The sequence below is a fragment of the Propithecus coquereli genome, unplaced genomic scaffold, assembly GCF_000956105.1.
Source record: "Propithecus coquereli isolate 6110/MARCELLA unplaced genomic scaffold, Pcoq_1.0 Scaffold142, whole genome shotgun sequence".
NCBI classification, from domain to species: Eukaryota; Metazoa; Chordata; class Mammalia; order Primates; family Indriidae; genus Propithecus; species Propithecus coquereli.
This window is the reverse complement of record NW_012138525.1, coordinates 3476374-3489520: the sequence shown is the minus strand read 5'-3', so window position 1 is coordinate 3489520 and position 13147 is coordinate 3476374. Positions and strand designations below refer to the sequence as shown.

Sequence of the window (13147 nt, the reverse complement as noted above, 5' to 3'; positions counted from 1 at the left end):
CCTGTGGGTGGTGTCACTCGGTGCGGGGTTTGGCCGAGCCTTCCCAGTTAGTGTCACGCTCCCTCATCCTTCCCTGGGCTCCCCCACCTTTAGGGAACAGGGTGACTCTCGGGCTGAATGTGATACCTCCCCTCTCTCCTCCTACGCTGAGCTCACGGCTGTTGTAGGTGATTCAGAGCATGAGCCAGGGAGTCGGATGAACCCAGGTGCACATCTGGCCCTCCCGTTTTACAGCTGTGTGCCCTGGGAGGCATCCCTTAGCCTCTCTGAGCCTCAGCATCCTCAGCAGAATGGTGTTAAGACAGACCGTCCTTGGAGGCTGCTGTGGGGCTGAGCAGCCCATCCCTGTGAGCACCCACTAGGCAGGGGCTGGGTCCTCTAGCAGAAGCAGCGGGCGCTTGAGGCTGGTTCCTCCTGTGCCCCGGGCAAGGCCTGTTGACGCAGCACCTGGTTCCAGGACACCCAGGAGTTCCTGCGCTGCCTGATGGACCAGCTGCATGAGGAGCTTAAAGAGCCAGTGGTGGCCACAGTGACACTGACAGAGGCTCGGGACTCAGACTCGAGTGACACGGATGAGAAGCGGGAGGGCGACCGGAGCCCATCAGAGGACGAGTTCCTATCCTGCGACTCGAGCAGCGACCGGGGTGAGGGTGACGGGCAGGGGCGTGGCGGGGGCGGCTCGCAGGCCGAGACAGAGCTGCTGATCCCGGACGAGGCGGGCCGCGCCATCTCCGAGAAGGAGCGGATGAAGGACCGCAAGTTCTCCTGGGGCCAGCAGCGCACAAACTCGGAGCAAGTGGATGAGGACGCGGACGTGGACACGACCATGGCTGCCCTTGACAACCAGCCCACAGAGGCGCGGCCACCATCACCACAGTCCACAAGCCCCTGCCGGACGCCAGGTATTAGGTGGCCAAGGGCCACTGGGAGAAATCACAGCCCGGTCTGCCTGGTCCCTGCCGTATGCCACACACCGACACACGATAGCCCACCTGGGGGTGGGTTCTTCCACTAGACCCAGCTTGCAGGTGGGAAGTCAGCCACGGAGCAGCCCATGTGACCAGGTTCACGTAGCTGACTGACAGCCCTGCGCTGGCACCCTGAGCCATCAGTTGTAAACAGAAAGGACAGCTCTGTTCTGGAGTGTCTGTTGGGGCCAGGGGTGGGCACAGGACAGAGGAGACACGTTGGGTTCAGCCTTCATCCTGTTAGGAGGTGCTGGCAGGTGTTCTTCCTGCCGAGGCCTAGATGCCCTGGCGCAGCACGGTCCCCTCTGCCCCCAGAGCCGGACAATGATGCCCACCTGCGCAGCTCCTCCCGCCCCTGCAGCCCCGTCCACCAGGAGGGCCACGCCAAGCTCTCCAGCAGCCCTCCTCGCGCAAGCCCCGTGAGGATGGGGCCGTCTTACATGCTAAAGAAAGGTTTGTGGGGTGGCCGGGAGGGAAGACCGTCCGGGGCTAGGAGTGTAAGCCATGCCTGTGGCTGCCGTCTTTGAGCACCTGCCAGGGGCTGTGCTGTGTGCTCATGTCATCTCTGAACCTTTATAGCACTGTGGGACACAAGTGGGGAGCCCCATTTGCAGACACCCCAGTGTCCATGCCTTACCCCAGCCAGGCGGCTGGAGGCTGGGCCTAGTCCTGTGCCGTGTCTCCAGCTCAGGTCATGAGCTCTGGCAGCCGGAGGCGGAAGGAGCAGCGCTACCGCAGCGTCATCTCAGACATCTTCGATGGCTCCATCCTCAGCCTCGTGCAGTGTCTCACCTGTGACCGGGTGGGTGCCCCAAGGATGGGGAGAGCCAGACCAGGCTGCCAACGGCCCAGTGGCCCAGCGGCCCTTGCTCTGGTCGGGGTGGGCTGGGCTCTCCATCAGTTCTCCCACCTTTCTCCAGGGGAGGGCACTGGTGTGGGGCTTCTGTGTCTGGGGCCTGGGGAGCAGGCCCTCCTGTCCTTCACCTGCCAGCTGGGATTTGGGGTGCAGGTGCTGCCATAAGGTGGACACCAGGCTGACCTTCAACCCCATAGGTGTCCACCACGGTGGAGACATTCCAGGACCTGTCACTGCCCATTCCTGGCAAGGAGGACCTGGCCAAGCTCCACTCAGCCATCTACCAGAATGTGCCGGCCAAGCCGGGTGCCTGTGGGGACAGCTATGCTGCCCAGGGCTGGCTGGCCTTCATCATGGAGTACATCCGACGGTGCGCACACCTTCCCACCAGCTGGGGACATAAGCTGGGCCCTGTCCTGGCTTTCCTGGGCCAGAGATAGACTACACAGTGAAGTCCCAGTGTTTTCAGGGACCAGGGAGAGTCTGGAGGAGCTGGAGGCGAAGCTATGTGGGAGTTTGCTAGATGGCAGGGACGGGGCTCCTTGGCAATTTTGGGGAGGCCAGGATTGGATGGTCCCACAGAGCTGAAGGGCAGTGAGAGCAGGGAGGTGACCATGTGGCGGGTATAAGGGAGGGCAGCAGCAAGACGCAGGCCTGGCCAGTGGGAAGGGCAGCTGCAGCTTTCTAAGGGCTGCCTTGCCTGCCTGATGCCAGACACCCGTCGTCACAGATGGGGAAGTCCAGACTCAGGGAAAGGGGACATCACTCGCCCAAGGACACGGAGTTGTCTGGCTCCGGGTCTCTGCCCCCACCGGCCGTGCCAGCGTACCTTTCTGGGCCTTCAGGGTCCTTTTGGGGCTCAGATCTGAGCAGCCCTGGCAGCACCTGGTTCCCTTTTCTGTCTCTAGGTTTGTGGTGTCCTGTACCCCCAGCTGGTTTTGGGGGCCTGTCGTCACTCTGGAGGACTGCCTCGCTGCCTTCTTCGCCGCTGATGAGCTGAAGGGTGAGTGGCCTGGCTGGGCGGTCACGTGCAGGCAAGTGTGCAGCCCAGGGCTTGTAGGATGCTCGACTGGACTTTGCTTCCAGAGTTAGATTCCCACTCCTGCTGCCTGCCAAGCTAGGACTGTGTGTTCTCCCAGTCCCACCGCCTTGTGATTCTTGGGTGTTAAACTATTTTTATTTTTTTACCAATTTGGTGGGCAAAAATTATGTGCTTAAATTTTGCATTTCCTTGATTATTGCTGAGTTTTAACACTTTTTGTTAAGTGTAGTGGCTGTTTTTATTTCTTTTCTTTTTTTTTTTTTTTTTTGAGACAGAGTCTCACTGTGTTGCCCCGGCTAGAGTGCCGTGGCGTCGTCTTAGCTCACAGCAACCTCAAACTTCTAGGCTCAAGCGATCCTCCTGGCTCAGCTTCCCTAGTAGCTGGGACTACAGGTGTGCACCACCACTCCCAGCTAATTTTTTCTATTTATAGTAGAGATGGGGTCTCGCTCTTTCTTAGGCTGGCCTCGAACTCCTGTCCTCAAGCGATCCTCCCGCCTCAGCCTCCCAAAGTGCTGGGATCACAGTGTGAGCCACGGCACCCAGCCACTACCATAACCATTTTTAATGTTATTTTTAACATATAACGTGTATAGTTCAGTGGCATCAAGTTCATGCACATTGTTGTGCAACCATCACCACCCTCCATCTCCAGAACTTTTTCGTCCTACAGAACTGAAACTTTGTATCTATTAAACAGCCCCCTCCTTCCCCCTCCCCTCCTCCCAGGCACCCGCCATTCTGCTCTTTGTCTCTGTGACTTTGATTACTCTAGATGCCTCATGGGAGTGGGAGCATGCAATACTTGTCTTTTTGTGACTTCTTTTACTGAGCATAATGTCCTCAAGGTTTATCCACATTGTAGCATGTGCCAGAATTTTGTTTTTCAGGCTGGATAATATTCTATTGTATGGCTATACCACATTTTGTCTATACGTCCATCCCTCAACCAACACTGAGGTTGCTTGCACGTCTTAGGTGTTGAGGATGATGCTGCCGTGAACACGGGTGCATAAATGTCTCAGCCCTTTTGGTATGTGCCAAGAAGTGGAATCGTCAGGTCTCGTGGCAGTTCTATCTTTAATTCTTGCGGAGCCACCGTACCGTCTTCCATGGTGGCCGCCCCATCTTGCATTCTTACCGACAGCGTACAGGGTTCCAGTTTACCCACGTCCTCATCGACAGTTGCTGTTTTGTGGGGATTTTTGGACAGCAGCCATCCTGACGGGCGTGAGGGGGCATGTCATCGTGGCTTTGACTGACAGTTCCCTAAGGCGTAGTCAAGTTGAGCACCTTTCCATGTGTGCATTGGCCGTTCCGATATCATCCCTGGAATAATGTCTATTTCAGATCCTTTGCCCGTTTTGTAATTAGGTTATTTTGTTGTTTGGGTTGCCGGGGTTCTTTATGTAGTCAAGATGTTGACGCCTTGTCAGATATATGATTCGTAAATCATCTCCCCCATTCTGTAGGTTGCTTTTCACTCTGTCAGTTGTGTCCTTCGAGTCACAGAGTTTGGATTTTGATGTAGCCCAGTTTATCTATTTTTGCTTTTGTAGCCTGTGCTTTTGGTGTTGTAGCCAAGAAATCACTGCCAAATCTAATGTCATGAAGCTTTTCTCTGTTCTATCCTAAGAATTTTACAGTTTTAACTCTTATATTTAGATCTTTGATCTATTTTGAGTTAATTTTTGTAGCTAGAGGTAAGGGGGAAGCTCTTTATACAGTAAGATTTTGGTCAGACGTGACAGCTCACACCTGTAATCTCAGCACTTTGGGAGGCCTGGGCAGGAGGATCGCTCGAGCCCAGGAGTTCGAGGCTGCAGTGAGCTATGATCATACCATCGTCCTCCAGCTTGGTGGCAGAGCAAGACCCTGTTTAAAAAAAAAAAAAAAGATTTTAATACATTCTGTCTTCAATGTTGTATTTCCCTCCCATTTTGCCTTTTAATTTTGTTTTGGTGATATCTATACAGGCATTGAAGTGTTTATAGAATCAAATATATCCATTTTTTCCTTTTTATGGATTCTGTGTTTGGGGTTCCAGCCCAGGCCTTCCGTCTCGTACCTCTTGGGTTTCATTCCTTAAGCGTAAATCATTATGTTTGCTTTTTTGCTCCCCATTTCCCTTCCCTGCTAACTTTTGACCCTTTGTTTTACCGCCCCAGGTGACAACATGTACAGCTGTGAGCGGTGCAAGAAGTAAGTGCGCATTCGGGGCTTTTCCCACGTTTCCCCGGGTTCCCCCAGAGAGCGCGACCCAGACCTCCTAGCAGCGCCCCGGGTGGGAGAGCTGCTCCCCGCCCCGCGCCCCACACCGACACGACACTGAGCCTTGCCCACGCTCCCTCCCCAGGCTGCGGAATGGGGTGAAGTACTGCAAGGTCCTGCGGCTGCCCGAGGTGAGTGGGGGGCTCGTCAGGCTCCTCCATGCCGACGTCTCATGGTGCACTGGGCGGCTGGCAGTGCCGGCCCCTCGCCGCTCCAGAGCTGCCGTGCTGAGGGGCCCGAGGAGCGTCCATTGCTTTGGCTGAGAGACCTCCTGGGCAGGGTGGCAGAGGGGACGTTTTTCAATTTGTGACTTAGTGCCCTCTCTCTTCGTGGCCTCAGCTCATTGTCACTCAGCATGTTTTGTGAGGACCCATCGGGAGGCAGGCGTGGGGGTGCTGAGGTGCCACCTCAAGTAAGACAGCCGTGGGTTCCTGCTGCTAGTGGGGGACGGTTCCTCTCAGCAGGGAGCCTGAAAGTGACCGTGTGGTTTAGAGTGAGCCTGGCGTGGCTCCCACGTGGAATTCTTTTGTTCTCATGGGGTCAGCTGGCTGAGGCCTCTGTGCCAGGCTTTAAGTGCCAGGGTTCCTGTTGTTTCCACCAGGTGACCCTGGCATGACCAGCACCCTCCCCTCCTCCCCGCAGATCCTGTGCGTCCACCTGAAGCGCTTTCGGCACGAGGTGACGTACTCGTTCAAGATCAATAGCCACGTCTCCTTCCCCCTCGAGGGGCTCGACCTGCGCCCCTTCCTGGCCAAGGAGTGCACGTCCCAGATCACCACCTACGACCTGCTCTCAGTCATCTGCCACCACGGCACGGCAGGCAGTGAGTGGCACCTCCTCCCCCACCCTCCCCGCCTCCCAGGGTCCCCGTAACCCGCCTGCTCTGCCGCTGCAGGTGGGCACTACATCGCCTACTGCCAGAACGTGATCAATGGGCAGTGGTACGAGTTCGACGACCAGTATGTCACCGAGGTCCACGAGACGGTGGTGCAGAACACCGAGGGCTACGTGCTCTTCTACAGGTGGGCGCTGGGCAGGGCTGTGAGGGACAGCAGTCGTCCCGGTCCCCTGGGACCTGTGGGCCTGGACGTCCTGCCACTGCTTCCAGGGCATTCCCCTGCGTGTGGCGGGTGGAGGGGCCTGGAAGGGTTTGAGCTGAGGGTGGAGTATGGATTTGGGTTTTTAAGAAAGAGCCCTTTGGCTGCTGTGGGGAACCCAAGGAGGCAGAGTTAAGCCTTCTGCGGGGTCCCGTGGCACAGGGCGGGGCAGTCACCAAGGGGTTCAACAGATGGTGGGCAGTGCTGGGCAGGTACGCTGGGGTGGGGGTGGCTCTGTACACGCCTGGCAGCGGCCTTGGCATAGCGGCTCCCCCCACCCCAGGAAGAGCAGCGAGGAGGCAGTGCGTGAGCGGCAGCAGGTGGTGTCCCTGGCTGCTATGCGGGAGCCCAGCCTGCTGCGCTTCTATGTGTCCCGAGAGTGGCTCAACAAGTTCAACACCTTCGCTGAGCCGGGGCCTATCACCAACCAGACCTTCCTCTGCTCCCACGGAGGTGAGGCGCCCTTCCCGTGGGGGCAGTGCATGGCAGGCGGGCCGAGCCCCCAGCCCTTCCCTCCTGTGCTCCTTCCCCAGGCATCCCGCCCAACAAATACCACTACATCGACGACCTGGTCGTCATCCTGCCCCAGAATGTCTGGGAGCACCTCTACAACAGGTAAGGTGCCCACGAGGCCAGCCTGCCTCAGTCCTAGCCGGGGCCCAGCTGCGCGGGGAAGGAGGCAGGGGAGGAACGCCGCCAGGACCCCTGCGCGGTCTCCTCCCTGGCAGAGGCAGCCCCTGCCTCCAGGTGCCTTGTGGAAAAGACACGTGGCTTGTGGGAACCCAGTAGGATCCTTCCAGTCACAAGGGACAGGAAACTGGCCCAAGCAAAAGCGAGCATATTAGCCTATTGCACGGAAAGTCCTGGGGCACTGGCCGCAGGGCAGGGGCTGGCAGGGGGCCAGGCCTCTCTCCTCTACCTTGTGCCCGGCTCAGGTGGCTTTTGGCTTGGGCCGCAGGATGGGGGCAGCTGCTCTAGCCTGGGGCTTCTAGGTTGAAGTCTGTCAAGACCAAGGGCGCTCCCCCCAGCCCAGGCCTGGGTCACTCTGCAGCCAGGGGGTGGGGTCTGTCACAGCCGAGCATGTGGTCATACAGGCTGGGAGGGGCCCACTGCATCTCCCTGGAGCGGCCCTGCTGCACCCAGTTGCGAGTCAGGAGCAGCCTTCTCCCTGTCCAGCTGCCAGTGGGTGGGTCAGAAACTCCGGGAGATGCGCCCCCAAATCCTGTGGGGGTCCTCCAGGCTTGGGACACTTACCCTCCTACCTGCAACCTCCTTGTGATGTCGTCCTCAGGGTCTGGCTGGGGCAGCTCTCGGCCAGCACGGCTCTGCCCGGTAGCCAGCAGATGCGGCGAGAGCCCCAGTCTGTCCTCCAGCCATGGAGCAGGTGCTCCCCTGGGCCCTGTGCACACGCAGGTGCCCGCCGGCTCCGTGGCTCACAGCCTAGTGAGGACGACAGATCGGCAGCACACGCCCGAAGGGTGCTGAGGAGGGGCGGGAGCGGCCGCCAAGTGGAGAGTGGTGATCGCTCGCCAGCAGTCCTGCTGCCCCCCTCGCCTGGCCCTCCCTTCAGGGCTTGTTTCTCTCCTCCCGCCCTGGGTGCAGGTTTGGGGGCGGCCCCGCCGTGAACCACCTGTACGTGTGCTCCATCTGCCAGGTGGAGATTGAGGCGCTGGCCAAGCGCAGGAGGACAGAGATCGACACCTTCATCAAGGTGCACACGGGAGGGTGGCTTGGGGGACATATGGGGACTTGAGGACAAAAGAGCCCTGAGCAGTCAGACTCTGTTTGGAAGACATGTTCTGTAGGCGAGTAGACCGTCAGACGTTTAAGAGGACTTTTCCCGGGTTTAGCGAGTGAAGGCCCATCACTTGGCACCTATGGAAAGAAGAGAGTAGATGTGTCCTGTCCTCAACCTTGGCTCTGTGATTTTGGGCTAATAATTCTTTATTATGGGGCTGTCCCGTGTTGTAGGTTGTTTAGCAGCAGCCCTGGCCTCTACCCACTAGATGCCGGTGACAACCAAAATGACCTCTAGACATTGCCAAGGGTCCCCTGGGGGTGGCAGAGTCCCCCCGGTTTAGAACCAGCGGGCTGTACGGACGGGTGTGGGAAGGTGCCCGAGATAAGCTGCGAGCGAAGACGGCAAGCTACGTGGCGGGCCTCCGATCCCGTTTGGAGGAGGGATCTCTGCCACAGCCATGTTTGAGCACGCGGCTCCCGGGCTCATGCCCGCCCTGCAGCGCTGCTCTCACCGGGGACCTGCCACTACAGTGGAGGGGGAAGGGCGGGTGGGCTGAGGGGCCTTCGCAGAGGCCAAGCCCCTGGACCGTCTGCTCAGCCCCCGGACCTGGACTCTCGGCCCGACTCTAAGCCGGTGTCTCCTACTCGAGATGGGCAGAGCAGAGGGTCGAGACCATCTGCTGGGTAGAGGCCGAGGGACTCGCGCTCTGTGGGCATCGGGAAATCCCGTGAGAACAGTCAATGATGTGAGCAAATGGCACGTTGTAGTAAGTGGGGGAGATGGCGTCTCCCATGTGACCTTAATTGGGTTAAAAAGTTGTCAGAGAGAGAGTCACAGAGTGTTACCAGCAGCCCTCTAGTGGTGGGATCCTTCATTTTCTTCGAATGCGTCCGGGAGCTCTAAGTTTTCTACTTTGAGCGTCAGATGTTCTTGTAGGAGCCAGAGGTGAGGGATTGGGGTGGGGCCCTTGGGAAATGCATGCTGAGGGTGAAGGAGAGGCTGACCCCCCCCCCCGGCCCCTGCGCAGCTGAACAAGGCGTTCCAGGCCGAGGAGTCTCCCAGCGTCATCTACTGCATCAGCATGCAGTGGTTCCGCGAGTGGGAGGCCTTCGTCAAGGGCAAGGACAGCGGTGAGTTGGCTGGGGCCTGGCGCCCACCCCGGGAGGCCGCGTGCTGGAAGATGAGGGGTGGTGTGAGGGGGCTCTTGGATCCTCTCGGGGTGCCTGGGGCCTGTGCCCCTCTCCCGTGGCGAGCAGAGCGCCTGGGTGCTCCTGCAGCCCCGAGGTGGGACCGCCGATCGCCGCAGAGCCTGCTGCAGGGGATGACGGGAGGCCGTTCCTGCTCTGCCCTGTCCCTTCCCTCTCCACCCCCTGCAGGTGCCCAGGGCAGGCTGCTGTCTCTGGGGCCCTTTCCGTAGGGGATTCGTTGCCCTAGATTATAGGTTTCAGTCGACAGATGGTTTCAGACTCTCAGGGAGTGACTTGGGCTGTGTCGTCTGACCCCTTGGATTGACAGAGGCGGAAACAGGCCCCATCACGAGGGACCCCCAGGCTCCCCCAAGTCCCCAGCAAAGAGCGGCAGGGTGGCAGAGCCGGCGGGTTCCGCTCACGGGATGTGGACCGCTGCGCAGACATGGGCACCACCCAGGATGCAGTTGCTGAGGGTTAAATGAGACAGTGGGGTGCCCGGGAGGGGCTGAGCCAGGGCAGCTGTGTCAGATGAGGACGTTGCCACTTGCCTCTGGCTCCCACTGCAACACACTGGAGTCTGAAACTGTCACGTGTGTCCTAGAAATTCCCTCTGGGCGGGGTCCAAGGATGCCTCGAGCCCCTCCCAACTCCGGTAGAGGCGCGTGTGGTGCCCCAGGCGCCACCCAGTTAAGACTTCATGCTCACCGGGGGGGCCCGGGGCAGCCTCTGTGGCCCACGGGTGCTGGTGTCTCACCCGAGAATGGCTCTGCCTTCGGAGGCGTGGAGGGGCCCAGAGGCGCTGAGCGCGAGCTGTGTCTGTTCCAGAGCCTCCTGGGCCCATTGACAACAGCAGGATCGCGCAGGTCAAAGGCAGCGGCCACGTCCAGCTGAAGCAAGGTGAGTCTCACGGCCCCAGCCCTGGCGGCTCCCTCTGCCCTTCCGGCCGCTGGGGAGCTGCCTCGTCCCGGCCTGTCCCAGAGTCAGGCTGAGAGTCCAGGCCCCTCAGCCCAGCCCGCCTCTTCCACCTGCCGCTGGCCTTGCCTGCCCTGCCCGTTGTCAACCCCACGCCTGGGAAACAAGGGACACAGCCAGAGATGGGTCCTCTGGGGCCTCTGAGGCAAAACGGATGTTCCTGGAAAGTTCTGAGACTTGCATTTGACAGCTTTGTGTAGATGCCCTTGGTTGTCCTCCCACCCCTTTGGGGCCTGGCACTCTGAAGCCCCCTGCCCAGCTGTGCTGCCTCTGTGCCCTGCAGGAGCTGACTACGGGCAGATTTCTGAGGAGACCTGGACTTACCTGAACAACCTATATGGCGGCGGCCCCGAGATCGCCATCCGGCAGACCGTGTCCCAGCTGCAGGACCTGGAGAGCCTACATGGGGAGCAAAAAATCGAAGCCGAGACCCGGGCCATATGACTTGCGGGTCAGCCTGTAAGTTGTCCTGGCCATGCCCCTCCAGGGGACTCAGGCCCTCTCCTGTCCCCTTGAGTGTCCAAAGAGCACATCCCGGAACACACCTTCCGGGAGGCTGGGGAGGAAGCCTGGGTGTGCCAGCTGCGTGCCGGCTGCTCCTGCAGGCCCCGCGTTTGCCCCTCCCTGCGCGGGGTGCACCTGCCCGCAGCAGAGCCGGCCTCTGTGGAGAGCCCGCTGCGGAAACAGCGGGCAAGCGGTTTGGTGCAGCGAGTGACACTATCGCTAGGAAACGTGCTCACTTAAGGCTTGTCTAAAGGACCCAGACCAGTGACATTTGGGTCTTTGTCCTGGCAGTGCCCATGTCAACTGTCGTCGTTGTGTCCCCCAAACCTGCCCTCTTGCTAGCTTGGGCCCAGCTTTTGTTCCTGGAGCCCAATGCCACCCTCAGTCAGAGCCTGTGACCTGGGACAGAGTTGCTGATGCTTTGCAGGTGTTGTCCCCAAAGATGCGCAGAGGGAGTGGTCGGAGCTGGCATGGAGCGGCTGAAAGCTCCGGGCAGCGAGGGGCTCATCCTTGTCCTTCCTGGTGGCCCCGCTTCACCCTGCATCTCCTGCTCGTCACCAGGAAGGCTCCTGAAGCTCTGGGCACTTGCGTTTCCTGCAGACTAAAGACTCTGGACTCGGTGATTGGGACGCGGGTGGCTGGATTTGCCAGTCGGGGATGTTTTGGAGGCAGCTGGGCCCGTCCCCCCTGCTGCTGAGCCTGCCCCCGGATTGGCCGTCATGCGCCTCGCAGTTCAGCAGACCCTCCTCGTGGACTGTTTGCCAAGCCCCCACCAGGGACCCAGATGGTGACACAGAAATACCTCACACTGCTGGCGTTTGCTGCTGATGCAGCTTCCCCGGGGCTGACGCTGGAAAAGACATTTCCCTTCCGCCCCACGAGGCCGGGCAGGGCCCGCCCTGGGGACTGAGCGCCGGGGCAGCTCCCACAAGTAGGTCCTTGGAAGCGCTGAGGCTGAGGCTTGTTCCCAGGGCATCCCGGCCCCCAGGGCGAGGTCCTCACCTCATGAGGGAAAAGCAGATGGGGGTGGGGAAGGGGTCCTGGAGCCGAGCCCCCAAACTGCTGTGGCCTTGTGTGTGTGGAGAAGCAGATGCTGGTGAATTCCAGCAGGCAGTCCGAGCAGGCCCCAAGCCTCACTCCTGGGATCTTGCTGTACCGGGACCCTGCTCCTTCCCGCCCAGTCGGGCCGCCTCTGGTGGAGTTTCTTGACATTGGCCATGGTCTTCTCAGAGCTGCCACCGCAGAGCCCTTGCGGTGCCCGTTGCACTGTTGGCCGTGGAGTCCACTGTGCAGGTTGTGACTGCCCCAGGTCTGCGAGGTCCAGCTTGTGCTCAGAATGTCGCAATAAACACAGACGCATCCCCTGCAGCCCGCACGGTTGCCTCTGCGCCCACTGCAGTTAACTCTGTCACTGGAGGGAAAAGTGAAGCCCCCTGACCCATGGGGCGGGGTGGAAGGGTCTTCTGTCCTCAGGTCTGTAGAGCCATGGTGGTCACGTTACAAATGACCGGCGTGGGAGGGGGCTTTGCGCAGGGCTTTCTGAAGCCAGGGCCCATCTGGATGGAGGCTGCCAGGGCTGGGGGACACGAAGGCCAGGCCACTTTTGACACCCGTCAGCACCTTGCCTTTCCTGGAACCAGCTCCTGCCCAGAGAAACAGGGCCAGGTGTGGGCAGTGGCTGAAGCCAGCACCTCCTACAGGCTGGTACCCCACTGGCCACCCAGACAGGTGTCCGCCACCTCCCAGGCCCTGGGCTCCTGGCGAGGGCGGCCTTTCCTCGCTGCAGCCTCTGCTGTCAGTGCTGGGGGCTCCCCGATGCTGGTGTTCTATGGTCCTGCCTTTTTCATGGGGTTTTTACTTTTTGGGTTTTTGGGGGGCAGAAGAATATGAGATTTTATGTATTACTTTAAAAACACTTGTACAATCCCATCAGATATGAGCATAGAGAAACAGGTTCAACATAAAGAATGAGAAGATGGGTGACAAGGGCCTGCCCCGGGGCTGACCCCACCCGAGCGTCTCCTTGCCTGCGTGTCACTCAGACCTGTTATTTTCAGCTTCGCTCACATTTGAAGGTTATATACGTATGAAGTGCCGTGTACATGTTTTGTGACTGACTTTTCTGTAACGTGAAAGATGAGAATGAATTTTGGAGGATTTATTTCGCAGGTTTGGAGACATTTCTTGCACTATAGGAAGGTGAGAGAAATAGGTACCAATTTGTCTCAGTGTTTCCGTTATACTTGAGACACCTGGCTTTCAAGGGGCTCAGTCAGACTCAGATGCTGGAGTCTGTGGTGGTTCACCTCAGACAAGCGGGGCAGGAAATGCTTGGCGCCCCAGCTCTGTCCCCACGCGCTGCTCTGTGGCTGGGCGTGGCACCCGGCGCCTGTCGGGGGGGGGGGGGGCCAGGAAGCCACCCTGCAGCGTGGGGGCATCTGCGGGTGACCTGCTGCATTCGGCAGGCGCCGGCCTCTCCGCCTGCCTGTGGTTCTTCTCACAAACC

The 13147-nt window shown here is 59.5% G+C and overlaps 1 protein-coding gene across 1 annotated transcript in view; it reads left to right on the top strand.

Annotated features, from left to right (window-relative positions):
* Window positions 1–12507, top strand: part of USP20 (ubiquitin specific peptidase 20) — a 38493-nt gene extending 25986 nt beyond the window's left edge. Inside the window, exons 11-26 of the mRNA XM_012639790.1 lie at window positions 458–902; window positions 1284–1421; window positions 1655–1770; window positions 2022–2194; window positions 2733–2827; window positions 5035–5068; window positions 5223–5268; window positions 5780–5960; window positions 6033–6159; window positions 6518–6687; window positions 6768–6849; window positions 7837–7945; window positions 9003–9105; window positions 9991–10062; window positions 10421–10596; window positions 11069–12507. Of these exons, the coding sequence (XP_012495244.1) occupies window positions 458–902; window positions 1284–1421; window positions 1655–1770; window positions 2022–2194; window positions 2733–2827; window positions 5035–5068; window positions 5223–5268; window positions 5780–5960; window positions 6033–6159; window positions 6518–6687; window positions 6768–6849; window positions 7837–7945; window positions 9003–9105; window positions 9991–10062; window positions 10421–10581 (2052 nt within the window). The 3' untranslated portion in view covers window positions 10582–10596; window positions 11069–12507. The remainder of the gene's footprint in view (window positions 1–457; window positions 903–1283; window positions 1422–1654; window positions 1771–2021; window positions 2195–2732; window positions 2828–5034; window positions 5069–5222; window positions 5269–5779; window positions 5961–6032; window positions 6160–6517; window positions 6688–6767; window positions 6850–7836; window positions 7946–9002; window positions 9106–9990; window positions 10063–10420; window positions 10597–11068) is intronic.
* Window positions 12508–13147: the final 640 nt, after the last annotated feature.